Raw genomic sequence first — 27993 nt, forward strand, 5'->3', positions numbered from 1 at the left:
CCAGGGGAAGCTGTTTTTTAAGAGACACCTTTATTTGATTGAACAGGGAGTGGACTTAAAAACATTATGTACACTGAGGATGGTGTCAGGTTGTGTAAGCTGGGATGGCTCGGGACAACATTGCTAGACAGAAGTAAGAAACAGGTCAGCTGTGAGAAGAAACAGCAACATAAGGAAGACTAAAATGGAAAAATACCATTTTTTTAAGACTATAAAGGTCTGTGAGTGGTTGACATCATCCTACAAATACATAAACACGTTCCCCTCTGTTCTCCCACACCCTACCTGCCACATATACTAAATGAAGCATATACCAAGTGACGGCCCTGGGAATCATTGCCACTGAAGGTCAGATGGCTCATAGATCATAAACCTTATCAGTGAACAAGTCCACCCCTCAGAGACTGGCTTAGGAAGTGTTTGTCATACAATGTTTTACTGCAGGTTCAATGAAATGGAGAAAATTCTCCCCCTACAAAGGGATGGGGAATGGTTAGGGATCTGCCATCCTCCAGACATTGGCTAAAATCTCTAGTTATTAGAGTGTATTTAGAAAAAGGACAAACAGCCCAAGATGCTTGCTGATGGCAGGAGTCCATGAATTATGTAGCCATTTTCAAAGACAGATCACTTCTGTCTACTAACATGCTGTATCAGGAAAGAGGGTGAGGGACCTGTAGGGACTAAATAAACCATTGGAAGCTTTTCATCTCTGATTACAGCTTCTAGTAAACATAGCATGCTATGTACCTAACAAAAGGCAGGTTCACTGACTGAAAAGATGTCTCCTTCTTGACTAGTGCTCTGGTTTAGTTAGGAAGGTAGAAAGCTCAGAAAGGAGAGGGAGTGGGAGGCTTATACCTTTTCTCATAATCACACCAACCTTCACAAAAATTTGCACAAATCATCTAGGGGCTATAAACAAGTCCTTTTCTCTCTGTATTGCTAGGCAGTCTCAAATGCAGGAAGAGACCAAAAACTTGGATAGGATAAATAGTTTGAGGATTAATGCCCCTAAATGGATTAAAAACTGGCAGAATGAGGGAAGAGGGGTGGCAAAATGACCTAGAGTTTCAGTCATGACCTGTTGGGAGTTACTCTACTAGGGGTTTGAGTTGGGTCATAGCGAAGTGCTGACTGGAGAGTTCCAGGAATCACAGCCTTGGTATTGTCAAGTTGAACAGTTAAATTCATGACCAAGTTAGGCAATGGGATCAACCTTGAAGGCCAAACTAATCTTGGGTGTGAGGACATACCCATGGGAAACAGTTTAACACACTGGATTAGTGGATAGGATGCTGAGGATGATGAACAAGCTAGCCCTTAAGAACTTTCTTGAGCCCTTTAAAAATCAGCCCCATAACAGGCAAAGTTTATGGGGCAGTGAAATTTGCCCTTGGATCTGTTGGGGGCAGGGAACAGAAGTAGGGATGGTTGGGTAAGGGCTTGAAGTGGCTGGTGCTTACTCTGCTCTATTGAGTTCACGTAAAAGAGAATGGCCATAGACATGAAGTTTATCAGAGATTCCTAAAAGGTCAGCACAGCATAATGGAAAGGATACCAGATTTAGAGGGACTGAATTGCATGTTGGAGGGGTCCCAGAGGCCAACTAGTTCATCCCATACCCAATTAAGAATCCTTGCAGTTTTCCCATCCTGCTTCTCATGAAGGCCTCTAATAATGTGTGACTCACTAATGATAGCTGACATTTATATAACACTTTTAGGTTTGCAAAGCTCTTTACATGAATTATCCTTGTTTGATTCACACAACAACTCTGAGGTAGGTGCTTTTATTATCATCTTCACTTTACGAATGAGGAAACTGAGGCTGAGAGAAATTAAGTGACCTGCCCAAGGCTACACAGGAAGTGTCAGAGGCAGGATTTGAATGCAAATCTTCCTGACTGCTAAATCCAGCATTCAGTCCGCTGCACTACCAAGCTTCCTACACCAGAGCATGTGCTGTGTACCTTGAGATAGCTCTTATTGCCAGGAATTTTTCCCCTTACATTCTGCTGAAATCTGTCTCCGTAAATTCCCTCTGGGCCAAGCAAAAAATGAGACGGCTTTTGTGCCCTCCCCCCACCCCTCCCGAGCCTTTTGTGCACCAGATTAACCAACCTCAGTTCCTCAAACTGAACCTCCAGTGATAATCTTAGAGCCCCTCACAATCCTAGCTGCCTTTCTCTGGATACTCTCCAACTTTTATCAGTGCCCTCCTTAAAATGTGAAACCTGGAACTGAACACACTATTCAAGGCATGGTCTTATCAGAGCAGAGGCTAGCAGGATTCCCTCTTCCCCTAAGGCAGCCTAAGAGGACATTAACTCTAGGACCTGAGGATCTGCTCCTGACTGCTAGTTGTTACCTAGGTGACCTTAGGAGAGTCTTCTAGGTCTCACTCAGGCTCTTCAGGATAATGAGAAGGGTAGATGATTTCTCAGGTGCCACTCAGTTCTAAATCCTGTAATCCTATGACAAATGTAGAAGATAAAATGGGGGAGGACTTAGAGAGAGGAGCCTAGGAGAGGAGGATTTTCAAAGCAGATCTTGAGTAGGGAGGTCCCAGGGGATGGTAGGGTTCATGAATAATGTGGGTTAGCAGGGGAATGGAAGAAGGAGCCAAGGATCTCAAAAGTGAAGCAAAAGATGCTGTGGAGAAGGGAACAGGAAGCAGTGAGGACAAAGAACTCTGGGAAAGGGCAAAAGGGGAGAGGAATTTTATTGGTAAAACAGAGAGGAAAGAAGCAAGGGGAAAGGCTGAATGAGAAGCCTACCTCTTATAGGATAGGACAAAGAAACTAATTTTGCATCAGTGGGAAGTGAGAGGAAAGTAGACATGAAAGGAATGAAGAATGAAGCTGGAACCACCAGCAGCTTTACAAACCACCCAGGAAATATCGTGTGCATTGGATTGAGGAGCTTTTTCTGAACACGACAAGTAGGTTCAGAATGTTAGAGACAAGAGATCCCAGAAGTCATTCAATCCAACCCATCTCCCATCAAGAATCTCCATTTCCTGATTAAGTCCTCCAATCGGGGAGGGGAAAGGAACAAGCAATTATCAAGTGCCAGGCATTATGGTAAGTGCTTTACAAATATCTCATTTGAAATCCACAGCCTTCCTAGGCAGCCCATTCCACTTGGGGATAGGTCTTATCATTAAGGACATCAAGCCTAGATTTCCCTCTGGAAGTTCCACCCCATTGTTCCTCATTCCTAACTTTTGGGGACAAGCTCAACAATGTTAAACTCACATGCTAGCTACCTTCAAATACTTGAAGGTAAAAACCTCCCAAATTTTTTCTCCAGGTTCTCTATCCCCAGTTCCTTCAGCTGATTTTCACACATCAATTTCACCATCCTAGTTGCCCTCCCCTGAATGCTCTCTAGTTTATCAGTTTCCTTCTTAAAATGTGGTGCATAGAACTGAGCATGATATTCTTGATGTGGCATTGATCTAGGCAGAGAATACAAAGACTATCACTTCCCTGGACTTGGACACTGTGTATGGATGCACTAAATAGGGCCCTAGATCACACTAGTAACTGGTAGTGAACTGGCAACTCTTGAAAATTCCCTAGATCTTCTGATGAGCTGTCCTCTAGCCACACTGGACTTGGGAAGATGACTTTTTGAGCCTCAGGGTAATACTCCTAGTCCACTGTTCCAGCTTGTTAAGATTCTTTTGAATCTTGATAGCGTTATCCTATATGCAAAGCATCCCTCCCTTCTAGCTTTGTGTCATCCTGAGATTTTATAAATGGGCCTTTATTTGAGCCATCTATTAAAAAATGTTAGCTAGCAATAGGCCAAGCAAAGACTGGAAACATCCTTCCAAGCTGACATAGACCCATTACCTTTAATGATTGTTCTCTGCCTCTGACCTTTCAACCTTTTCCAAATCTATCTGACTGAGCTATTGTCTAGCCTACATTTTCATCTTTTCCACACAAATAAAAGGAGACGCTTTGTCAATAAAGCCATATTTTTACCATCTTCCTGGTTTAAGTAAATCTGTCAAAAAATAAGTCATAGGATCATAGATTCAGAGCCAAAAGGCACCATAGTGCTTATCCAGTCTCATAAGTTTAGTATGACTTGTTCTTGAGGAACTGAGACTGACGCTTGAGAATCGATTTCTTGTCTGTTGTATTTGTCCTTCATTCTCGAAGAGGCCCATGGCATCAGGGAAATGATGACACGACTGGAAGTTGACTTTTATTTGAGTGAGGGAGGGCTGTGCAAGGTCCCCAGCCTCACTTTCTCCTTCAGGCCATCTGAGTCCAGTGGTCAGATATTCATCAGGATGAGTGGAGATGGCCCAGGATGCAATGGGAGACCCTGACCCTTTTAGTCTAAGGCCTTTTCATAGATGTTAGGCAGTTAGGTGGGGCACTGCACCTAACCTCAGGAAGACTTTGAGTGCAAATTCAGCCTAAGACATTTAATAGCTGTGTGACTTCTCTGGGCCTTGGTTTCTCCATCCATAAAATGAGGATAATCATAGCACCTATCTCCCAGAATTTTTGTGAGGATCAAATAATCTTTGTAACAAGTGTTTCATAAACCTTAAAGCACTACATAAATACCATCTATTACATTCACTCACAGTCTTTTTGTTTTGTCAGAAACTAAATTCTGGCCTAGAGTTTCCACACTCCACTACTTACTACTGATATCAAAGGGGAAGCATGGTCTATTAGATAGATCCTTGGACTGGAGGTTAATAGACCATTGGAGGGTCTGCTACTGATTCACTAAATATTTAGTTTGTGGGCAACTCACGGTACACATTGCACTCCTCTGGGTCTATTTTCCCATCCATCAAATGAGGAGAAAAATCCTCTCCTCTCATCTGAAGGTCAGAGAGGGGCCTCATGAAAGATCATGTATGTGAAGAAGGTTGAGCTCAGTGAGAGGATATATCATGAAAGTCTGACTCCTGAGTGTGAGGAGTACTTTAGAGCAGTAACTTCCAAAGTTATAACAAAGGGGATAGTCAGTTGGGGCCCCATGCCAACAGTGCTGTCCTCCAAAAAAACCCAGAAAAAAAACTCCCTAAGGGAAAAAGCCATTAGCAGTCTCTCCTTGGCTGATAATACTACCCCAGGATCTCCTGTCTGGCCACTAGATGGAGATGAGAATCACTTTGGGACCAGCCACTTAACACTTTACACTTGAGGTTTTTGTTTGGAGTTTTTTTGTTTGTTTTTTGTTTTGGCCAAGCTTTTCCTATCTGATCTGTTTTATTTTCCCTAGGAGTAGAATAACTAGAAGGCAAGAGCTTATTTTTATCTATGAGGGAGCCTCACAGATTACTAGAAGGAATCTTAAGAGATCCACTATTCTGTTCTTCCACCTTTATACCATTATACTGGGTATAACTGCCATGTCCAGAATCACTGAACCACTCTGTGCCTCCTAGTCTTCTCATCTGTAAAATGAGGGTGACTGGTATATAGGAGATCTCTAAGGTTCCCTTTAGTTCTAAATCCTATGATTCTATGATCTTAGACCATTTTTTTCCATTTTGACAATATTTAGGGAAGGAGTGATTGAACCCCTGAGACTTGTTCCAGTGCCATAAAAATGTAAAAATGGGGGGCAGCTAGGTGGTGCAGTGAATAGAGCACTAGCCCTGGAGTCAGGAGGACCTGAGCTCAAATCTGGCCTCAGATTAACATTCACTAGCTGTGTGACCTTGGGCAAGTCACTTAACCCCAACTGCCCTGCCTTCCCCTCTCCAAAAAAAAAAAAGTAAAAATGGGAAGTCCTTATTCCAGTATACCCTAAGCCAACCCATTTCCCACTGTTTTCATCCATTCTGTGTTTATTGAAGAATTGACGCTACTTATAATTGGAGTCTTCAGGAGTGGTCAATAACCCTTGCACATCCTCCAAACAATGATGGGGGTGTGATCACCACAATGCCTAGTTCTGTACTTTCCACACAAATGAAAACCTTCCAAGGAAGCACTAGTCAACTCACCCATACTCATTCTATTTCACCTCAAAGTGCTCTGTGATCCCATACAAGTCTTTGCTACTCTTTGAACATTCACAGTCCTGGGTAAAACAACACTGTCCCACAAAAGTGCTTGGGGGGGGCATAAAAGGTCATCAATCACAGTACTCAGGAAAAAAAACCCAAACAACATTCCCTACTGTTTCTCCATATCAAGAGAAGGGCGGATTGTTCCAAATCCCATTGTGGGAAAAAACCAGGGGAAGTTGAGAAATCGGCATATTTTCCCAACCAGGTCAGGGAATGAGGTACCTGACTTTAAAAAGCTACTAAAATTGCTACTAGTCTCTGCTGTCAGCCCTCTTCCCAGTCCTCTGGACTTTTATTAGGAAGACCAAAGATAGGGTAAGTGACATATCAAGGATAATATTGCCAAGAGGAACCCTTATTAAATAGTCCTAACCACTACTTAGGAAATGACTGGACAAAGCCTAGGGCCAAGGAATAAGATGAGATCCAGACCTAAGACTCAAGGTTCCAGAAGATATTCTAACATACACTGCCCTTTCTTTCAGACCTGTGTGGTACAGACAAGCTACTCTGTTCTGAAGCCAAACCTAATGGTCTAGGAGATTCAGAAATGCCTCTCCAAGGAATTTAAGTTCATGCTACTCTTTAGACTGGGCTTGTTTGGATCACTCCTGGGATAGGAGAAATGCACTGCTTCTGCTAGGACATTAGAGCCAACCACATGATGCCCTTTCTCATCCAGAGGTAGAAAGGGACCAGATCCAATTTGATCTGGGGGAAGTGAGGGGAAAGCAGAAGAGCTGACAATGTTCCTTCTTGTCCAGCAGTGCACGGTGGCCCGACCCAGGTAAACAGTAATGAAGGAGCAGAGGAAGAGGAAATGCTACCAGCATTATACAAAGCCATGCGGAGCAAAGGGAGTCTTATCTACTATTATAGTGCCATGAGATTAGGCTGGGGAAAGACAGAGCCCAGAGTGGGATGGTAGGCCCTTGACTTAGCCATCAAAGTAGGTATCCTTCAGTGTGTGGAGCTCAGAGTGGAGCCACAGAGCAAAGCCTGATGATTGATGAATAGATGAAAACAGTGATAGTCCCTGGGTCCCGTCCAGAAGTTGTTGACATCATCCATATTGAAGAATCTGGGCCCGTCAGACATCAGACCACCTACCGATGACAGAGCAGTTCATCATGAACTCCCACCAAACCCAAGTCCAAAGCTATGTTGCAAAGTGTGTTATATAGAGAGCCATGGCAAAGTGGTCATGGAGGGGGGCATTTTTAAAAGGCTCCCTGATCCCCTACTTATCACCCTGGGATAGAATACTGAGGATGGGGATCGAGCAGAGGCATATATGAGACCAAGGGAAGGTGATTTATGCCTTCCGACTTGGGGATCCTTGCCTTTTGTATGTGGTTATTTGTAGGTGGGATGGAGATAAAGCCCAGATTATATCCCACCCTCTCTCTGCCACGGTCCATCCTCAACTCTTAGTTCATGACTGCAAGCCATACCCCATTTCTCCTATTCCTCCACTGGCACTGACGAATTCTCCTTGTTCTCTGATGGAATGGCGAGGTAGTCAGACCTGGGGGAGGAGAGGCAGGGGAGAGGGTCAGCCCCTGAAGTCTCCAGAATTAAAAGAGGAATGAAGGGGAAGGAGGCAAGGTCTAGGGGGTCAGAATTTCTATAGGACAGACTTGCCCTTTCCTTATGTTTTTGAGGGAGGAGAAAAGAGATGATGACTTTAGAGACAGGACCACTGATTCAATGAGAATTATTATGAAGGTTTCTGGGGTTGGGTTTCCTATATTCAACCCTCACCAAATGACTGGAAACTGGTACACTCTTCCCCTCTCTTCAATTCCATTTTTACTTCTTGGGGTGGCTATGTAGAAAAAAGCTGAAAGATTGACTTTTGGGACAAGGTTAAGCAACAGGTTGGCACTCAGAGGATGAGAGCTCCAGTTGTGGCTGCCCATCTTCTACTGTGACCTTAGGTTACAATGATTACCCTCCATTTCCTTAACAATGAATTCAACAGAGTCCAGGGGGTTCTTGTAAATCACTCAAGGAATAAGAAAGCTTTTTCCTGATGGGTAGGTTCCTCACCTGCCCTTAGAGCACCTGGTTAATAGTCACCAGGTGTGTCACTCCATGGGCAAGTCCCTTCATCTCTCTGGATCTTAATTTCCTTATCTGTAAAATGAAGGAATTGAACTAGGTGATCTCCAGGGTCCTTTTGAATTTTAAAGGGCAGTGATTTTGTCATATTCTGGTTGGCAACTTTCCAAACATAAGCTCATCCATGCACATTGTCCCCCAAGATCACTTGACCAGTCCTCCTTGATTGATGCAGTGGTGTTCCAAAGGGATTAATGGAAAGGAGTCAAAATCTTGTTTTCAAGATAGATAGGCCACAACATCCATGAACTGTTAACTTTAGAATGATCAACTGTCAGCTCCAGATTATCCATGAAGCTTCTATGTATTGCTTAAAGTTTTTAAAGACATCATCAGGGAAAATAGATTAGAAAAGTACTAATTAACACTACCCATTATCTCCTATACTTTTCTTTTCAAATCTAGACAAGGGGGAAACCTTTTAAACGAAAGATTGCAATCACCTCTCTTAACTTAGGAAATGTAAGACAAAACAAATGCAGGTTAATATAGTAAGTCTGTTACTGCAAGTTCATTTTCAGTGACTCATTTTAACCTGATACTTTGCATTATTCTAGAAGGCAATGCCATCTCTAGCAGGGAATGAAGAATAAAGAACTTCTCTGAGTGGGTCACAATGGGAAAACTAGGTAGTCCTCTGCCCCCACCCCCAGTTCCCATTAAATCAGACCTTCTTTGTGTGGCTGCATTCTTCTTAAGTTTTGTGAACCCTAATTGCCATCCACATAAATATATTGTAAGCCTTTTACACATCTATAAGTAGCCAAATCCATCCCAAAGTCCAATAAACATTTACTGACCTCACAAAATCCATGTGATACCATCATTATATTAATAACTAATATTTATACAAAGCTTTAAGGTTTGTAAAGGTTTTTTTTTTCCTTTTTGGAGAGCAGTTGGGGTTAAGTGACTTGCCCAAGGTGACATGGCTAGGTTTTTTTTTTGTGTGTGTGTGTGTGTGTGTTACATGTCTGAGTTCAGATTTGAACTCAGGTCCTCCTGATTCCAGGGCCGGTGCTCTATTCACTGCACCACTATAAAGGGTTTTATATAGGTTATTTCACGTGAGTCTCACAAAAAAAAAATAACCTTGGGAGGTAAGTACTATAGATCTTATTATCCCCATTTTACAGATGAGGAAACAGAAGTTCAGAGGGTATAAGTGATTTTCACATGATCATCTGGCTACCAAGTGTCAGAGGTAGAAGTTAAGCCCGGGTTCCCTGATTCTGGGTCCAATACTCTACACTACACCATGATTGAACCTTTCTGGAGTCAGGAAGATATGAGACTTCATTCTACCTCTGACACAGCTATTGGGCCTTCTGCAAATTATGAAATCTCTCTGAGCCTCACTTTCCTCATCTGCAAAACTCATTTCTCACACCTATAATATCAGGAAACTTTGTCTGCTCTAAAAAGTTGCTCAAGATTTGGTTGAATTGAATTAGCACACATGAAATGTTGTAATATAAATTCTGTTTGTCAATCAGCCATAGAAGGCAATGGGGCATTTTTTTTTTTTATAAAGCAGTTGGGGTTAAGTAACTTGCTCAAGGTTACACGGCCAGTTATTTCTGGGTGTGGTGCTGAGTATCTGAGCCCGGATTTGATCCAGGTCATCCCGACACTGGAGCCGGCGCTCCCACTCACTGAGCCACCTGGCTGCCCCTAAGCAATTGGGGTTAAGTAACTTGCTCAAGGTTACACGGCCAGGTGTTTCTGGGTGGGTGCTAAGTGTCTGAGGCCGGGATTCGATCTCCAGGTCTTCTCAACACTGGAGCTGGTGCTCTTACTCGCTGTGCTACCTGGCCACCCCTCGATGGAGCATTATTAGAGGACCAAAGAATAGAGGATCCAAACATGGACAACAGATACTTCAGTAGCCATGCTCCTGCCTCTGTCTGCCTCCATCAATTTAATACAAGTAAAAGGGAAAGGGAATAGAAAGGAGAACCAGGATATTACTATTAATAACATTTGTCTGGCTCTTGTTAGACTGTTTTATGACTTCCAGTACTCCTTGGATGTTTTTTATCTTCATGACTGATTTCCCCCCCTGCCTTCCAGGGGAGGACCAACTCTAGAGTCAGAGCCCTCTGATACTTGCTACTGATATGCCATAGCACTGACCTTAGGCCTTAGTTTGTGCATCTGGAAAAGGATGGGGTGAGACTAGTTAGCCTCTAAAGTTCCTTCTGCTCTGCATCTATTTTCTTATCTGGTTTTGCTTTAAGAACATACTACAAAGGTCACACTCAGGAGATTGAAGTGTTTTTAGCCTAGATCAGAGGTTGTTAACCTTTGACTCCTTCTTAGAATAATGTTTTTAACTGAATAAAATAAATAGTGTTACAGAGGAAGTGTTTTGAAATAGTTACCAAATTTTAAAATATAGGTTCATGGACCCCAGATCCTTTGACTTTAGAGAATCTTTGTAGGGAGTATGATCTCTGACTATAAGCATTTGAAAGGCTATTCCAAAGAAGCAGGATTAGGAATGATTATGATATTGGCCTAAGAGGGGAAAACTAGAATTAGAAAGTAGAAGGGGAAGTTACAGGGAAAGAAATATCAGCTTAGTATAAAGAAGACCATCGTAGCATTAAAAGTTATTCAGAAATGAAATGGGCGATCTCAAAAGACAGTGAATTCCTTGTCCCTAGAAGGCTTCCAGAAGAAGTTGGATGACCTCCCCCTTGTTGGGATATTGCAAAGAAGGGTGATCTTCTACGTAGCGGTTGGACCATATGACCTCTCCACGGTCATTGTCAATTCTGAGATTGTGTTATTTGGGGACCTGATTGAAATCTACAGAATCATGACAGAGATGGATTGTTTTCCAAATCCTGGGACACTACAACTAAGGTCTTCCTTCAAGCTTGAAAGAGATTGTGTCTTTTTTTAAATAAAAGGACAAATAAACAGAACACCTCCTTTGCACCATAAAAAGTAAACTTGGGAAACTCATTATTCCGAGGGATGGCATTGGCACTAGGTTCACAGTAAGTTTAGATATATGCTTGGGATTCTAGCTCTAGGGCACCTTGTTAAGGGAAGAAAAGAAAAGATGTTTAGGGCATCTTCCTAACTCTTTGACATCGAACACATGGAGAATGACTCTTCCTTCCCAATATAATTTCCTTTGGTGTCCCAGTCAGAATCAGAATGATCATATCTCTGACCATATTTGGAGACTTCTGTTCATATGCCTCCATTAGTGTGGATAATTGAGAGTTGACCACATACTCACTTGCTTAAGGTTTTGCATGTAATGCATCTTCACATTTAATACTGAAATATTGAAGAAGGATCAGACTTAAACTCTTTTCCCTCCCTATACTGTCTGATTATGCCCCCAAACAATTCCAAAACATGTTTGTCTGGATTGTTTCAACCTGGAAAAACTAGAAGGTGAGTTTTGTTTTGTTTTTTAAGGTTTGTCCAAGTTCAGTTACAATACAAGATTGAGCCTCCTGCCCTCAGGCATGGTTCTCCCAAGCCACACCTGTGGTCCCCAGTGAGAGGCGATGGTCTTGGGCATCAAAGGACTTACGCATTTTCTTGAGCTGCCTCCTCAGCCTTGGAAACCTTCCTGTAACAATAAATCATCTCGATGAGTAGCCACAAAGTGAGGAAGACCAGCAGGATGTACATCATAATTTCTGAGACCACGGAGGTGAAGTCCTCTCCAGCTAAGGAAGGCAGAAGATACTGGTGAAACCAATCTGTCTGGCTCAGGACACTTAACATATATAAGATATAATAATAGATATATATATATATTATATATATATAATATATATTATATATAACAACATACGTTATGATATATAAGAACCAAGGGAGTTAGGAGTTAGTTATACAGGGACTGATTTTAAGGGCAACCTGGAAGGCAGGGGATGAAATCAGTCATGAAGATAAATACACATCCAAGGAGTATTGGAAGTTATAAAATAGTCTAATGAGAGCCAGACAAATGTTATTAATAGAAATAAATTGGTTCCCCTTTCTATTCCCTTTCACTTTTACTTGTATTAAATTGATGGAGGCAGACGGGCATGGCTACTGAAGTATCTGTTGTCTATGTTTGGATCCTGTATTCTTTGGGCCTCTAACAATGCTAGGATCATAGAGTTGTTAGTGACCTTAGAGTTCTCGTAGTTCAACTCCCTTCATTTAACAGATAAGGAAATTGAGACTCACAAAGGTGAATTGACTTGCTTAATGTAACACAAGTAGTAGAACTGGGAATCCAAGTCCTCTGCCTCCATGTTCTCTTCCCACTACCCTAAGCTTTCTTGGGCCACTCCTCAAGATCACTTAAATGTGAATCCCTATTCATAAACTGGGCAGGGGCTTAGACTGCTCTACGTCCAAGGTCTCTTTGCCCGCTAGGACTCCATGATCACTTTCCTCCAGGGAGCCAGGCATTGAGGATCCCAAGGAAGGATTAAAGGATCAAGGGAGAAAAAAGGAAAGGAGGGACAGTTTGTAAGTATGGAGCCCATTTAGTCAACCAGGAGACAATAAGAAGGGTGAACGCTTGGGAAAGTGTCTAAATTGTGAGGTGGCCACTGAAGGGGGAGAACAGGCTTTTCATTCAGCATGATAATCCAGTGATTGTAGAGCTGAGTACTCTGTTCAGACTTTTGTCTGTTTGAATATTTGCTTTGGTTCAGGATGATTCCTTCCATGTGTGGGTCTCCAGAGGAATTCCCATGACAGAAGAGCCAAAAACAAACAAACAAACAAACAAATAAATAAAGGACAGGAGGCTGAGCCTGATTGGCTGCCCATGATAATCACTTGTCCAGCATTTCTGCCATGGCACCAGCAGAGGGAGCTGGCTACCCCTCCCCAGGGAGTTAGCACATGTGTTAAAAACATGAAAAAGAATCCTGGTACTTTCTGGATCGGTCAGATTGTAAATTTACTTTTATCTGTCTTTCTCCCTTAAGTCTACTGACCAGCAGGGACCACCGCTCTATTCAGGAAAGTGTAAAATCTAAATAACTTTTAGTATAATGGAAGGAACATTGAACCTAGGACTCTAAGACCTCATTTCCTATCCAAGCTCTCATACTTGGTTCATGTATTCAAGGACATGTCATATCACCTCAGTTGTCTTATTTATCAATTGTTGGCTACCAACAATTGTTGGGTATCAATTGTTACCTAATCCTGGGCAAAGCTTACCCAGGATTATTGTAAGGAAAGTGATTTGTAAACCTTAAAGAGCTCTATAAAGTTGTGTTTTTTATTTTTTTTTATCAGCAGAGAAAGTGGTGGGTTTACAGAGTCAGGATTCCTGGGTTTTATTTCTAGAAGCAGTCCTGAAGTTATTCGGACTGGTCCTTTCATCCTTCCCTCACACTCCTTATCCCTTCATCATCCTGTTTCTCCATTCAGGGGTAATGATAACCCTGGAGGAGGTTAGGGATAGGCTATCTCTGGCAAACTAAAGGAAAGGGAATTGTGATTTAGTCTAAGAAAGAGAGGACTGAGAGGGACCTGCATATCAGTCTTTTGGTAAGCGAAGGCAGTTTTTTTAATGACCGAGAAATTGTTCTCTGTTTCCAGGTAGGACAAGAGAACACATACATTGTAGTAGAAGAGGTTTGGGTTAGACTATTGGGAGAGCTTACCAGCTAAAAGAAGTGTGTTATAAATGTCAATGCATCACTAAGGGAGGTTTTAGAAGATTTTTTTTCTGGATATTTTAAAAGAAAGACTAAGGAACCATTACTCTGGGAATGATTTAGAGGGGAGAGGTAGTCTACCTGCCTAAAGTCCCTGGAGGATGGACCAAATGGCTTTTTTTTTCTTTTTTCTTTTTGGAGGGGGAAGGTAGGGCAATTGGAGTTAAGTGACTTGCTCAAGGTCACATGGCTAGTTTTTGTGTTAAGTGTCTGAGGCCGAATTTGAACTCAGATCCTCCTGACTCCAGGGCTGGTGCTCTATTCACTGTGCTACCTAGCTACCCCTTAAATGGCTTCTTAAGTATATATATTCCTAGCCCCAAAAGTCAGTGATCCAGAAGAAAGAGAGGAGGCATTGGGAATCTTGAAAGAATGATAGTTCCAATAGATACCAGAGAGTTATTGCTATTTTGGTTTGTATTCAAACCAATGGCTGGCCAGCCTTCTTTTCTGAAGATATGAGCCTGGGGAACAGGCTAAAATCAATCTATATCTAACCTTCCAGCTGGCAGCTTCCCCCTTCTTGGCAGAGGATGGTGGGAGAGAAGGCAATAGTAAGGGAAAGGATCAGAAAGCCAACTTTATGAGCTGAATAATGGGGTCATTGAAGAAGTCTGGTATACTGGTTATATTTTGAGACAGTTCTCTTTTTCTAGTTTTTAAGCTTTTCATAGAATTTCACGAACTGGGATCCTACCAGCTGCCTCCCTTCATGAAGGATCCCCTTGTGGAGACCTGTGCTCTGACCTTACCTTCCTCAGTGACTTTGAGGGGGATGAGCCTTGTGGTCTTCACAAAGGGACGATGTGAGTCAAATTCAAATTCCCGGGAGACATTGCAGGTGTAGATACCAGAGTCATTCAGTGTTACATTGAGCACAGTGAGGGAGACATCCTGTAGGTCTTTGCTCCCATTCCACTGCAGGCGGCCTTGGAAGGGGCTTTCAACTTCCTGGTGGCCATTTCTAAACTCATAGATCTGAAATCAGAGAGAGAAAGAGGAAAGAGGTCCAGAGGGGACAGATATGGAGTGAGGATGAGGGCATGAAGGAGCAGATGTAGATGGGTAGAAGAGAAATGGGTAGCAAGGAAAAGGAGAAGGCAGAGAGAATGGAAAAAAGTAGAGAAGACTAGGGCAAAGGCAGGTGAGAAAAGGCAGCAGGAGAGGAAAGAGAAGAACAAAGGAAGGAGGTGGGAGAAAAAGGCCAGAAGTTGGGGATGGAGTGGGAGAGGGAAGATTGAGGAAAGAAGGGTATTAAAAAAAACAGGGGGAATAAGACTATAGATTCAGAGTTGCAAAGGATCTTTGGAACCTTCTAGTCCAACTCCTAAATTTTAAAGAAAAAATATTGAGACTCAAAGAGATTATATCCAAGGTCACACAAGTATTAAGCAGCAGAGCTAGAGTTTAAACTCATTTTCTTGGACTCCAAATCCATCACTTTTTCTATCGTGTCACCCTGACCTCTAGTAATGAAAGGAAAAAAGTTGGAAACATAAATGGGGTACATGGTGAATGTGGCTGGATGGATAGGAAGAGGTGAAGACCAACAGAGTTTTTACAGAATTCAGAGTTGGAAGGGACCTCAGGGACCATCTGGTCCAGCCCAAACCAGAATCCTTTGGACATCACATTGAACAATTGGTCACCCAGCCTTCACTTGAAGCCTTTAGTAATAGGCCCATCTGTAGGCCTTTAGGGGTCCTACAGCTTAACTCCTTGATTGTCAAAGCTGATCCTCCATGCAAAAGGATGTGGGACAATCTGAGGTTCTTTCACTTGGGGCAGGGAGGTTGTCATCTATTATGTGTAAAATTGGGTCCATTGCCTGGAAGATGATGGCAGCTCCAAAGTTCTACCACTCTCTGATCCCCAAGGCACTTCTCCTTCTACCTCAGTGGTTCTTAACCTGAGCTCCACATATTCCTAAAGGATCTGTGGAAAGATTTCAATTGTTCTCTGAACTTGAATGGGGAGAAGAAAACACATCAATGTAATTAGTTTCCTTTGTAATCCTATGTATTTTATTTTATGCATTTAAAAACATTATTCTACTGAGACAAAAGGCTTCACCAGACTGCCAAGGGGATCTATGACTCATACAAAAAATACCTTAAGAACCACTGCTCTAGACCTACAGTTCCCTATTAAGTTGAGAAGGTTTGAAAAATACTTGTTACCATTCCCAGCCCCTCATCTGTCGAGTCCTAAGATATTGGTATATTGCTCAGTTGCTCAGACATACGGGGAAAGAAATATGGTATCAGTGTTCTAGGTATTTTGTTTCCCTTGACCAGGTATTTGGACTTTGTCCCCAACTGACCATTCTGTATTAGTCAGGTACAAGGTACATATTACAGATTCTTAGCGAATCACTGTTGGACACAGTTCTCCCTAGATCTTTCTAGGTTAGCGTGAACTTTTGTACTTCAGAGTTGCAAACAAATTAGCCTGTGGAAAATCAGCATTTTGTAATCTTTACAAGGAAAAATTCCTTGGCATTGGTCACATCCCACCTTATGACAGCAGAAATTTTTTCCCTCTATCACAGTAAGTATGAGTAATATTGAGGAGTTTGTAGAGTACTTTTCAATCCTTTTCCCTGACTTAATTAGTCTGTTTTACATGGGAAAGTGTGGAAAGAGCAATCAAGAGCCCGAGCTCCAATCCTGACTCTGCTCTTAGCAGGCTGTGTGACATTGAGCCTTCCCCTCTTGGGTGAATCCCAAATTTTCCCATTGAATTAGTCTTCCAACTTTAGCATTCTATGAGTCTAAATAGAGAAGGTTGGGATCTGACACAATTCTAGTTTGTCTGCAAGCTGAAGTAGTTGAAAGTAATCATAATAGCATTTATATAATGCTTTATGATTTGCTAAGGGCTTCAGATTGGGTAGTTCTGTTTTGCAGATGAGGACACTGAGGCTGAAAGAGATTAAGTGGCTTGCCCAAGGTCACCCAGTTGGTAAATGCTGGAGGCAGGATTTAAATTCAGGTCTTCCTCACTCCAAGTCCAAACACTAGCAACTGCAGCACCTAGCATCTCCTGGAGGAAATTGCTTGTAGATCCTAGATGTAGGTTAGGAAGCAAGGGACAAGTTGATTGGCAATGGGAAAAGGAGAGTAGAAGGGACAAAGAACCTCTGCACTAGGAGAGTCCTTGAAAGGTCATTTATTTTATCTGTCTTTGTGTCATACAGATGAGAATCCAGCTTTCTTTTTAAGGCCTCAAATACTGGAGGGGAAGGCCAGCGAGAGGAGGTGAAGTTCAAAAAGATTGAAATTCTATTTAACTGCTTGCTGGGGTAGGAGTGGGGTGCAATTATGAGAGGAAGGATAGTACAGCAGAACACATGTTGGAGTTGAAGATGAAAGACTTTTATCAAGGGTTCTAGCCTTGGCTCTGATATTTACCACCCAAATAGACCTCTTTGACCCTACTGTTTCTCATTTGTAAAATGAAAGTATTTGAAGTAATTACATCACTGAATTGTTGTAAGGCCTATAAATACACAAACCCATTATGACTGGAGAGGAAGATGAAACGATGGGCTAATGATGAAGCTTGGGAATTCACTGTGGATTTCAAGGATCCAAGCTACTCATCACCCCAGACCCTTGAGATCTTGTTGCCTACAGTGCCTTTCTCTGAGGCCGAACTGCACCAAAGCTGTCAATTCACCACAGAGGGAGGACTAAGGGTATGGAACTGTCTTCCCTCCAGAAGTCAGCAAAAGTAACAGAAGAGCCAGTGGCTGTACATACAAGGAAATCTTTACCGCCCTCCGGCCTGTAAAACCATTCCACTACAGTGCTGGCTGTCACTTCTTCTCTCTTCATGCAGGAGATGCACCGGAGTTTCATCTGTTTGCCCTGGACAGCTTCTGTCTCAGAAGGGACTTCCACGCAGACTGGATAGCAGACATGGACTGGAGAAGGACAGGGAGCAGGGTATTTAGGAGGGTAGGGTATAAGAGAGGCATTGGGAAGGGAGACCAGAGAAGAGGGGAGGGAGGGAACAGAGAGATAAAGAACATAAAATGATGAAACAAAGACTAGGGAAAGTAGGAGAGATTCAAAGGCAACCCCAACATTTAACAAAACATTAAAGTACTGACTATGTGCAGAGCATGATGCTAGGTGCAGAGCAGATAAAATTATGTATGACTGAATTTTTTATCTCTGCCCTCATGGTGTTCATTATCTTCAGGAATAATATTCAAAATGGTTATAATAAAACATCCCTCAATCTTCCCTTACCTTGGTAAGGTCTATCGTACAGTTGAATGTCTGTTAGGTACAAGGAGGGTTTTCTGTAATACTGATATGGTTTACAAAATACTAAGGTCACAACTACCCTCCAAGGTGTATAGTACAAGTTTTATTAAAGCATTATCACAATTTTACAGATGAGGAAACTGAGGGTAAGAGAGGTTAAATGACTTTGCCTTTATTTCATTCTTTAAAGAAAGGTTTAGTAGAAGAAAGAATGGGAAAAGAATTCTAGTTGAAGGACGTAGAGGAGAAAGAAGAAATGGTGGAGGAAATTTGGGGAGTTTGGGAATTCTGAAGCATGCCAGAGACTGAATTTGGGGATGGAAATTTGGGAGGATTCAAGAAGAAGTCAAAGGGAGACTGGAAGTTGAAGAAGGATGAGAGCCAAAGGATAAAGACTCTAGCAGGAAAAGGATTCAAGAAGAAAGAGGAGCAGAAAGGAGAAGGATCTGCATTGAAGGGGCAAAAAGAGGAAAGAGAAGAAAGAGGAAGAGGCCTGGAGGAAGAGAAAGAAAAACAGAAGGGGAATGGCTTAGGGAGAAGAAGGAAGTCCATCAGGCAGGGGAAAAAATTTAGATGTGGCTCTCAGTGTGCTCACTTGAACAGAGTGAACAGTATTTGCCCTTTTGCATTGGCTAAGTAAGTGATTGTCACCTATGTTCAAATACAGTTCAAATATAGGTCTCCCTAGTAGAAAAGAAGGTAAGGTGAACTCAGAAAATGCCTCTTCACTTCTCAGGCTATAAGAGAGAATGAAGCATTTCTTTAAAAAAAGTGACTTTGCCTCTTTGATCCTGTTTCCCTTTCCTGTTCCTTTCTCCACCTCTCCATCCTAACCTTTGTGGAAGGTGGCCATTCTAACCTGCATGGAGAGGTGCAAGGTGGCAGAATATAATGGAAGGGAAGGAATAAAAAGAAAGTTTGAAGATGAAGAAAGTAAGGGGATACTAATGGTACAATGTAGCAGCTATTTTATGACCTGATAACAAAAATAATGAAGTCTACAGTTTTTCTTGGTCATGGGGTCATGGATCCAAAGAACCTCCCAAGACTTGTCAGATTGGATGACTCTAGTGATAGGCATGAGCACAGATATTACCAGAGGAAAATCTTGAAAGCACTGCTATAGATTAAATCACAGGCAAAAAATATAAGACCCAGGGGCAGCCCCAGAGTCAGGAGGACCAGAGTTTGGTTCTGGCCTCAGACACTTAACACTCCCCACCCCCCCCACACACACACAAATCTAGCTGCGTAACCTTGGGCAAGTTACTTAACCCCAATTGCCCTCCAAAAGGCAAAATATATATATAAGACTTGGGGCAGCTAGGTGGCTCAGTGAATGCTGTGCTGTTCCTGGAATCAAGAGGACCTGAGTTCGAATCCAAACTTGACACAACTAGCTGTGTGACCTTGGGCAAGTCACTTAACCCCAACTGCCTTGCCTTCCTCCCTCAAAAAAAAATTAAGACTTTATCAGCACAGGTGGTGTTAAGTAAAGGTAAAAGTTTCAGAAAGAAAGCTATATTTGGGAAGTGAATATCTGGTTTAAAAGGTGATATCTGAGAATGGGATTTGAATTTTTGGACCATGGCTTAAAATATAGCAATGACATCATCTGGACAGGGATGGAATACACCTAATAAGAGTTATTTAGAATATGTGCCTAAAGTTTACCAATCTTATTAAAAGGGTTTTATACTGAAAAGGAAGTTAGAAGGATAATAATGCTAATATATACACATACATATTTATGACAAATTTATATACAAATATATTGTATATTTAATATGGTCTTTTTTTTTTAAAGGGAGGTAATCGGGGTTAAGTGACTTGCCCAGGGGCACGAAGCTAGCAAATATCTGAGATTGGATTTGAACTCAGGTCTTCCTGACTCCAGAGCTGGTGCTCTATCGTCTCTATGCCATCTAGCTGCCTCTCTAAAATGTTTTTATCTATTTAAAAATACATACACATGCAAAAACACACACATACACACATCTCCCCTAGGTTAGATGCCATGGAGATTCCAACACATCCATGCCTGTCCATCCTATATTACTCTTACTTATCTTCCCAAATGTCTATGGCAGGAAATTTATCCAGTGTGCTAAATGTGCACTCTTCTGATAATTTTGTGAATAGCAATGGAGCATTTAGATTTCCCATTAGTTATCCCTCCCTCTTGCTATATCCACAATCCATCTTTTTTATGGTCAAACACTTCTCTGATGATGCTACTTTACCCATATAATTCCACTTTGGTTAGATGTTGCAGCCTGCTGATACTCACTGAACAACTTATTATTGTCCCTTGGATTATTCTCAATTTCAGTTCTTTGGAGAATGCAGTGTTCCATGATTCAGAGCAATACAACATCACCAGAATATTAGTATTAAAAGATGAGGGAGAAGTTTGAGGTCATTAAAAAAAAGGCAGCACTATTTCCACAAGGCAATGCAATCTGCTTTCCTCATCTCATTCAGTTTTGGGTTCAGTTAATTGTCTATTTGCAGTGTTTGCTTAGGCTACATGTACTGGTTGTTGAGCTCTATAGATTATCCCTTCAAATAAATATCATAGTCTGTGCATTCTTCATTTATTTTATTATTCCTGTGTGGATAGTCAGCCTCAGCTCCTTTCAGTGATTATGGGTCTCATTTATATAAAACATTTAAAATTTCATTTAATAATAATGATTGTTTTGAGATGTATACTATGTATATTAATAATGAGTTAAAAGTCACGGAACTAACTTTGCAACACTTTCAATAGTGCATTAATACCTTCTTTTCATAAAATCAACTGTTTGACTCTTTAAATCGCTTCATTCTAATTGTTAGTCAATTTTTCCCCCCCTTGGACTGTTCAATCTGTCAGTGTACAAGGACACTGAATTACCAGAATACATGTACTTAGTAATTGTTTAATAAATCCTTGTTGACTGATTAAATGATACAGATTTTGTATATGGGCCACTGCTGTAGTAGACAGAGTGATTGGATCTTGATCAGCTCAGTAAAGTTTTCATGGAAGAACTGAGTTTTAAAAGCAGTCTTGATACTTTTCTGGAACAAAGTCAAGATTGTGCAGAGGCTGAAATTGGGAACAAGGTGTTCATGAAATCATAAAATCTAAGAATTGAAGGGGGAACTCAGAGATCATTCAGTTCAACTATACCTGAAACAAGACCTCTGCCCCACCCCCTTCCCATTATAATATAATCTTATTGCCTTTTAAAAAAAATTAATTCCATTTCTGGAATGTCAGTTGTTAGCACAGAGAGAACAGATGTAGGACTCAGTCTTGAGGAAAAATCCAAATTAATAAGTAAGTAGTCAGTTTAGTGGTGATGTGCTCAAAGTGGAAACAGTGATGAAGCACAGAATGTAAAATTGTTTTTCATTTCATCTTTTTCTTTGACTAATGTAGCATACGATCTAGAGCCACTCTCTCAACCCCATTTGCACTGCTAGGTCAATTCCCCCAAAAGGTAGCCACATTTCCCTCCTTGGTTAGAGAAGACCCTAAGGGACTAGAGATGGTTTTGTATTACCACAGTTCACAAGTCCCCTACTTGTGCTTCCTCACTCAATTTAATTAGTTTTTAGGTATTTGCTATGGTGGCATCTTTGATACAAAAGAACCCCCAAAAGGTCTGCGACAAATTCTCTCACACATTCACAGACCATGGTAGAGTGGGCTCAAGCTTATAGCCCATGTGTCTTAAAGAGGGTAACATAGCTACTCTAAGTGCTTTTGCTATAGTGTTCAAGATGTTCCCCTTAGGTACAGATTAGTTTTTCTGAGGCATTCCTGGACAGTCTTCAATCTACATGAAAACACTGCTGCTAGCTATTGCTAGGGGAGAGGGGTACTTCTAGGATTCTGATGAAAAATCTAAATCCAATGGTAATCTGGAGTCTTTTTCTGGCCAAGTGATGGGGATGGGGACAGAGACTACCAAGATCAAGCCTAACACTGGGTCTCTTCTCCTATTCCCCAAGTGATTCCTTTTTATGGGATTCTCATTTGGCTCTCCACTCACTTGAATCTCTCAGTTCCAAGTTGGCTCAATATTTTATAGACAACTCATGGGGAATGACCAAGTTTCCTCATACAATCCAGATATACTTCCCTGGGCAGTCCAATTCATCTAAATGACTTTTTTTTTTAAGCAATCAGGGTTAAGTAACTTGCTCAAGGTTACACGGCCAGTTATTTTTGTGTGGGTGCCAAGTATCTGAGGCGAGAGTGATCCCAGGTCTCTCCGCTAGGGCTGGACTCTTACTCATTGCGACACCTGGCCGCACCTCATCTAAATGACTTTCAAAGATATTTAAACTGATCAAAGACTTTGTCCACTCTTAAACTAAAGCCTAAGACTGACTGGTTCAATAAAGAAATGCCCCCACCCCAGTTAAAGGGGATAAGTTAAGGTATCAGAGCATAGAATTTTGATGCTTACTTTAATTGTCCTTGTCTAGGTCAGAAATTCTTGACCTTGGGCTCAAGAACTTACTTTTATAAAAAATATTTTGATAACTGTATTTTAATATAGTTAATTTCCTTTGTGATCCTATTACTTTATTTTACATATTAAAAACATCATTCTGAGAAAAGACCTATATCATCTCTGAGTATGTAGTGCTGGAGGCCTAATTGTAAACCAAATATATCTCATTGCTTCACTTCTCTAGGTTGAACTCAGCCTGGATACATAGAAATCAGATGAAAGACTGTCCTAGAAACTTCATTCATTCAGTAAAAATGTATTTAGTGCTTACTCAATCACACAAATAAATAATAAAGAGCATTTTGCTAGGCATCAGGAAAGATTGAGAGCTTAGAAAAGACATCATTATGAAATTTTCTGTCCAACTGAACTATCCAGTTGTCTCTCCCTCCGTCTATCATAAATTCCCTATTCTGATGTTTTACCATTTATAGTACATGCATTGTCCTTGTTCATGTGCTTCTTATGTCTTCCTATATATGTTGGTCTGTTTCTCATACCCATTTATGAGGGGATGATTGTGCCACTATCCCCTTTGCTATACCTTCATTACATCCAATACTAATCTGTATACCTGTGGGTATACAGCAAATATAAGCAAAGTTGTAGATCTCACTACAGTCTAAACAGAAATGGATTTGAAATCATAGAACCTGGTTTTAAATCCTCATTCTTCTTAAAATTTGTGGGACCTTGGACAATTTGCTTCCTCTTTCTGGGCCTCTATTTTCTGATCTATAAAATTAAGTGGTTGGATTAGGTAATCTCTAAATTTTCTTCTTGATCTTAATCCTATGAGCTCTTCAGTGAGTGACCTTGAACAAATTACTTGACCTTGAACAAATCACTTGACCATCTACTGCCCTAAGTTTCAGTACTGAAATCTTTGATTTATTTGAAACCTTGCTTCAGAAGCCTTCTACTCCTGCCCCTAGGGTATCCTTCTTCCACTGGTGAGTTTCTTCTGGAAACTGCATTTTGAGAAAGGACCCAGACCAGGTATGTTTCACTCTCTGGGCTTTGCTACCATGTCCCCATGCAACTAGTTGCCTTATCTTCACCCCCTCAATTCGATTTTATGTGTTGCCTTTCTCCATTAGAACGCAAAAACCTTGAGGGCAAAGACTTTAATTTCGGCTTGTATTTCCATCTCCAGCACTTAGTGTAGTACTTGGTGCTTAATAAATGCTTGTTGATCTTCCTAATCACTGGAGTAAAGTCCCAAGAATGGGGGAAATGCCATATGGATGCTACTGATGAAGTCACTTTATGAAGGTAAAAAACTAACCTTAAGTAGAGTGTATGGCTTCCTGTATGGCACCCCCAAAATATCTATCTTTACTGTCTTTTCCATAGTATTGCCTCCTTTCAGGTTTAGTATTAAAAGCCCTAATTAAAATGTAAATATTACATAGCATTGATAAAACCTTGTCACCATTGACTTTTTTTTTTGCCTTTTGGAGGGCAATTGGGGTTAAGTAACTTGCCCAAGGTTGCACAGCTAGTTTGTGTGTGTGTGTGTGTGGGGGGGGGGGGGGGTCTTAAGTGTCTGAGGCCAGAACCGAACTCGGGTCCTCCTGACTCCAGGGCCGGCACTTTACTCACTTTGCCACCTAGCCGCCCACTATTGACTTTTATAAGCCATCACACAACACCACAGTATGAATTAATTAATCAAATGAGAGACAATAAGAGACAGTCACTTGCTTTTCTGTCTCCTGACTCTGTGCCTTTTAGTTGGCTATCTCCCATGCCTGGATTATCCTCCCTTCTTACCTCCTCATACTGGCTTCTCTAGCCTGAAAGTCTAAGCTGAAATCCCACATTTTCCAGTCTTTTCAAAGTCTTTTTCACTGCTAGAACTTTCCCTCTGAGGTAACCTTCCATTTACACTGTATATATCTTGTACATACAACTTGTGCATGTTGCCTCTTTCATGAGAATATAAGTTCCTTGAGGGCAGGATTCACTTTATTTTTGCCTTTCTCCCCAGCACTTAGAACAATGCTGGTGCTTCATAAGTACCTAATAAATGTTTGTTTACTGATACAATGATAGGACAGTTGAAAGAGCACTAGAATGGGAGTCAGGAGACTGAATTCTGGTTCTGCTTATGCCACTAATTAACTATCCTTGGGCAAGTCAGCTCACTACCTTAATCCACAGTTTTTTCAACTATAAAATTAGCTCTAGATAATTTCTAAGGATTATTATAATATTCTATGATTCTAAATTATGCAGTTTATTACCTCACAGGACCATGAAGAGATAAATCATAAGACAGATCTGTTTTGACAGAAAGAGATTAAAAGAAAAGATTCCACATATGGGCTGATACCTAGGAAGACAGGCCTTTGTGAGGGGCTGCAGTGAGGTTTTGGGGCAGCCAGATGGAAACATGGGGCTACCAGACTTCTACAAGTGAAAGGGGTCAACAAAGTAGAGGAGGAAAACAGAATTCGAAATGGAATTTTATAAACAACAATTGCTTGTTTTGTTATTTTACCAGAGACCAGCTGGGAGAAATTATGCCTGATAAAGGGTCCTTTCTTCTTCACAGAAACATGCAGCAAATTAAGGAAAGGGGCCCTTTCCCATTTATATCGAGCTTTATGGGAAAAGCCAACTAGGGAAGAGGTCACTCATCTCATCTAAGGTGACAATACTCCTGCTGGAGCCCACATGCAAATGAAATGAAATGTTTTGAGGTGAAGCTTTCACTGGGATCCTGCAGTCAGGATTTCCCCAAACCACACCTCCTCAGTGCTTCAGTTTGGTAAATCATTGTACAGTTTACAAGGCAGTAAAATGATTTGACTCAGGGTGAGCAGAAATGGTTGTAGCAGGTACATTTGCTCCACAGGGTTTTCTTCTCAGCATGTAGCTATTTCAGCAACAGCCAGCATTTTTCATCGTGCCCAAGCCTCTCTTTTGAAGCCCTAAGATCCCCAAACAAATTCTCAGTCTTAAACCATCAAGGCAGGTGAGATCATCATCAGCCTATTGTGTCTGTTCCACCTCTAGCCTTAGGTCTATTCTACTGGGGATCGATGGCAGTGTGCCTGCCCTCTGGGCTGGCTCTGATTCTGCCTTTTCCTCTTGCCTAGACTGTTTCCTCTCTGCCTCATCAAGCATTTTGTTCGAAAGAAAACTCAGCTCTGCCTCAGCTCACATGAGCAGCCATATAGTGCTGGCAGGCAGGGTCAACACTGGAGACCTGACAAAGAAATACAAAGGCAGAGAGGCTATTCCTGTCAGCATGTCAGCTACTGCTACAGCAAAGAAAGCTTCATGCCATTCAGGGAAACACAGTTCAACATACCTGGCTTCAACACAAGGGGATAGTTTTATCCTTCCAGCCAACTGCTCATGATCAGTTCTAATTCAGGGAAGTGTCAGCATAAATAAACTAAACAGTACATGATCCAATAATTGTTACTGTTTGGCTTAAGAATTCAGAGGCACCCAGGCAGAGAGACACATTTGGGTAAGCAACAACACATTTTTAGATACAGATAATTCCAAGCCCAATTCAGACTCCTTTCTAGATCAGTCCTAGAATAGACTATTCAGCACTCCACTGGGTAGTAGAAGGAGGCTCAGGAAAATTATGAAAGCCACCATAGAATCTCAGAATGGACAGTTGTGACTCAACTATATAGTTTTATAATACTCTAATGCAAAATCTTATTCACTATAAAGATGCTAGAAACTCATCTTCAGGTATCCAGGAAAGTAAATGCTATTTTGCATTTTTTCCAGTTTATTTAACACCTACAGCAAAAATATCTTTTTCACCATCTTTTTCAGCCTTCCTTAGAAGTAGGCAGCTGCATCAATGGATGGTATCTTTTCATTCAGCGACTGCATCCATGTGCCATATACATATGTAGTACAGACCACATATATACCTGTATATACATACATTATAGAGTAGGTAAACATACATACTGAATGCAATTTTTGTCCAAATGAATAGAAGGCATCCATTGATGATATACACACACATCTTAAAAAAGTTATGTAAATTTGGCTACCTAGCCATATTTTCAAAAGGATTGGCTATTTATTAGGAAAGAGATAGTTGTGAAATTACCATCACTAATGTAATTTGGGCGATGGACATGTTTTTTTTTTTTCCTTTCCAGAGAGGAAAAGAAAACCCTCCTAGAATGGTAAAGGAATTGTGAGGCAATGGAAACCCACTAGTGGAGATAAGAGAAAAAAAAAGCCTCCATCCCCCATCCTCAAGAATGAGGATTTTTTCATCTGGCAGAGATACATAAACGGGGCTCAGTCAATATTCACTGCTATCATTAATATTATTAATACTTGTTATTATTGTCAGTGTTATTACAGTTATCTGAGTCTAGCACGGCAGGGAGTCGATACTTACCCCAGCAGATGAGCATGAGGGAAGCCAGAGAAAACAAGCTACTGAGAGCAGGCATCTTTTTCAGACTCCGGCCTGATAAAGCGTTTCTCTCCGAAAAGGACTGCACCCCTTCTTTCGAGGAAACCTCCAAGGATGAACTCCCTTAGGAGAAAAGCTCAGACAGTCGGATTGCTGGGAACACTTTTTGAGGCAGATTTCAACACGTTGGTGCAGCTTCTGGCGCTTTTCAAAGGCAGCAGCCCCTTTGCCTCCCCCACCCACCCCCAAATCCTCCCGCCCCCTCGTGGATTGGTTCTTATTTCTAAGGAGTGGTTCAGCAAATCGGAAATTTTTTCTACCTTCGGCTAGTAAGACCTAGTTCAGAACCGCGGACAGTACCTCCTCACCTCCTCTTGAACTCCAATCTCGGTTCCCTCCAGTCTTTTCTCTCTAGGTTTAGCCTCGGAGTTCAGCATATAGGCGGGAATGCTCCATGCTTTCCGATGACACCTCGCCACGATACAGCTCTCCGCTCTAACTGGGTTCGTCGGCACCCCGGGAGCTCCAGTTTCATCTGCCTTGCCCAAAGGTTCTCGCTGTTAGAGCTTTGGAGCGGCGTAGCCCTGGCCCTCGAAGACACCAGGGCTGCTCGTCGGAGCTGGAAATTTCTCTTCTGTTTGTCCGTCTGGTTCTTTAATCCCCAGGAGGTTCTGAGTGGCTAGGGTTAGAGGAGGAGGCTCAGGGTTCAGTTGGGGATCTGCGAGAAGGGAGGATAGGTGGGCGGGACCGGGAGAGAGGAAAGAATCCAAGTCGCCCTCGGTCTTCACGCCCTAGTGGTGCTAGATGACCCCTTGTGACAGGTAGTCTGAGGAGCTGCCCAGCTCTGAGCTCTCCTAATCCAGGAATGTTCACTCAGCCTTGACATGCGCAGCCTTAAC

General features: G+C 41.7%; 1 protein-coding gene across 4 annotated transcripts; it reads right to left on the minus strand.

Annotated features, from left to right (window-relative positions):
- Positions 1-11: 11 nt before the first annotated feature.
- On the minus strand, positions 12-27993 carry SCN3B (sodium voltage-gated channel beta subunit 3). 4 transcript variants are annotated; one of them, XM_069070094.1, is made up of 6 exons: positions 27463-27993; positions 27077-27217; positions 17654-17817; positions 14642-14867; positions 11744-11882; positions 12-7588 (listed from the first exon to the last, which is right to left on the minus strand). In XM_069070094.1, exons 2-6 carry the CDS (start codon positions 27129-27131, stop codon positions 7525-7527), a joined length of 648 nt encoding a protein of 215 aa, XP_068926195.1. In that variant the 5' UTR covers positions 27132-27217; positions 27463-27993; the 3' UTR covers positions 12-7524. The 4 variants fall into 4 exon arrangements, with proteins under 4 accessions (XP_068926195.1, XP_068926193.1, XP_068926196.1 ...); XM_069070092.1 differs by having other exon boundaries at positions 12-7166; positions 7515-7588; positions 27077-27993; XM_069070095.1 differs by having other exon boundaries at positions 12-7166; positions 27077-27993.

This window comes from Petaurus breviceps, unplaced genomic scaffold (assembly GCF_028583685.1).
Source record: "Petaurus breviceps papuanus isolate PSGF00001 unplaced genomic scaffold, PetGlider_PUasm1.0 90804, whole genome shotgun sequence".
Lineage (NCBI taxonomy): Eukaryota > Metazoa > Chordata > Mammalia > Diprotodontia > Petauridae > Petaurus > Petaurus breviceps.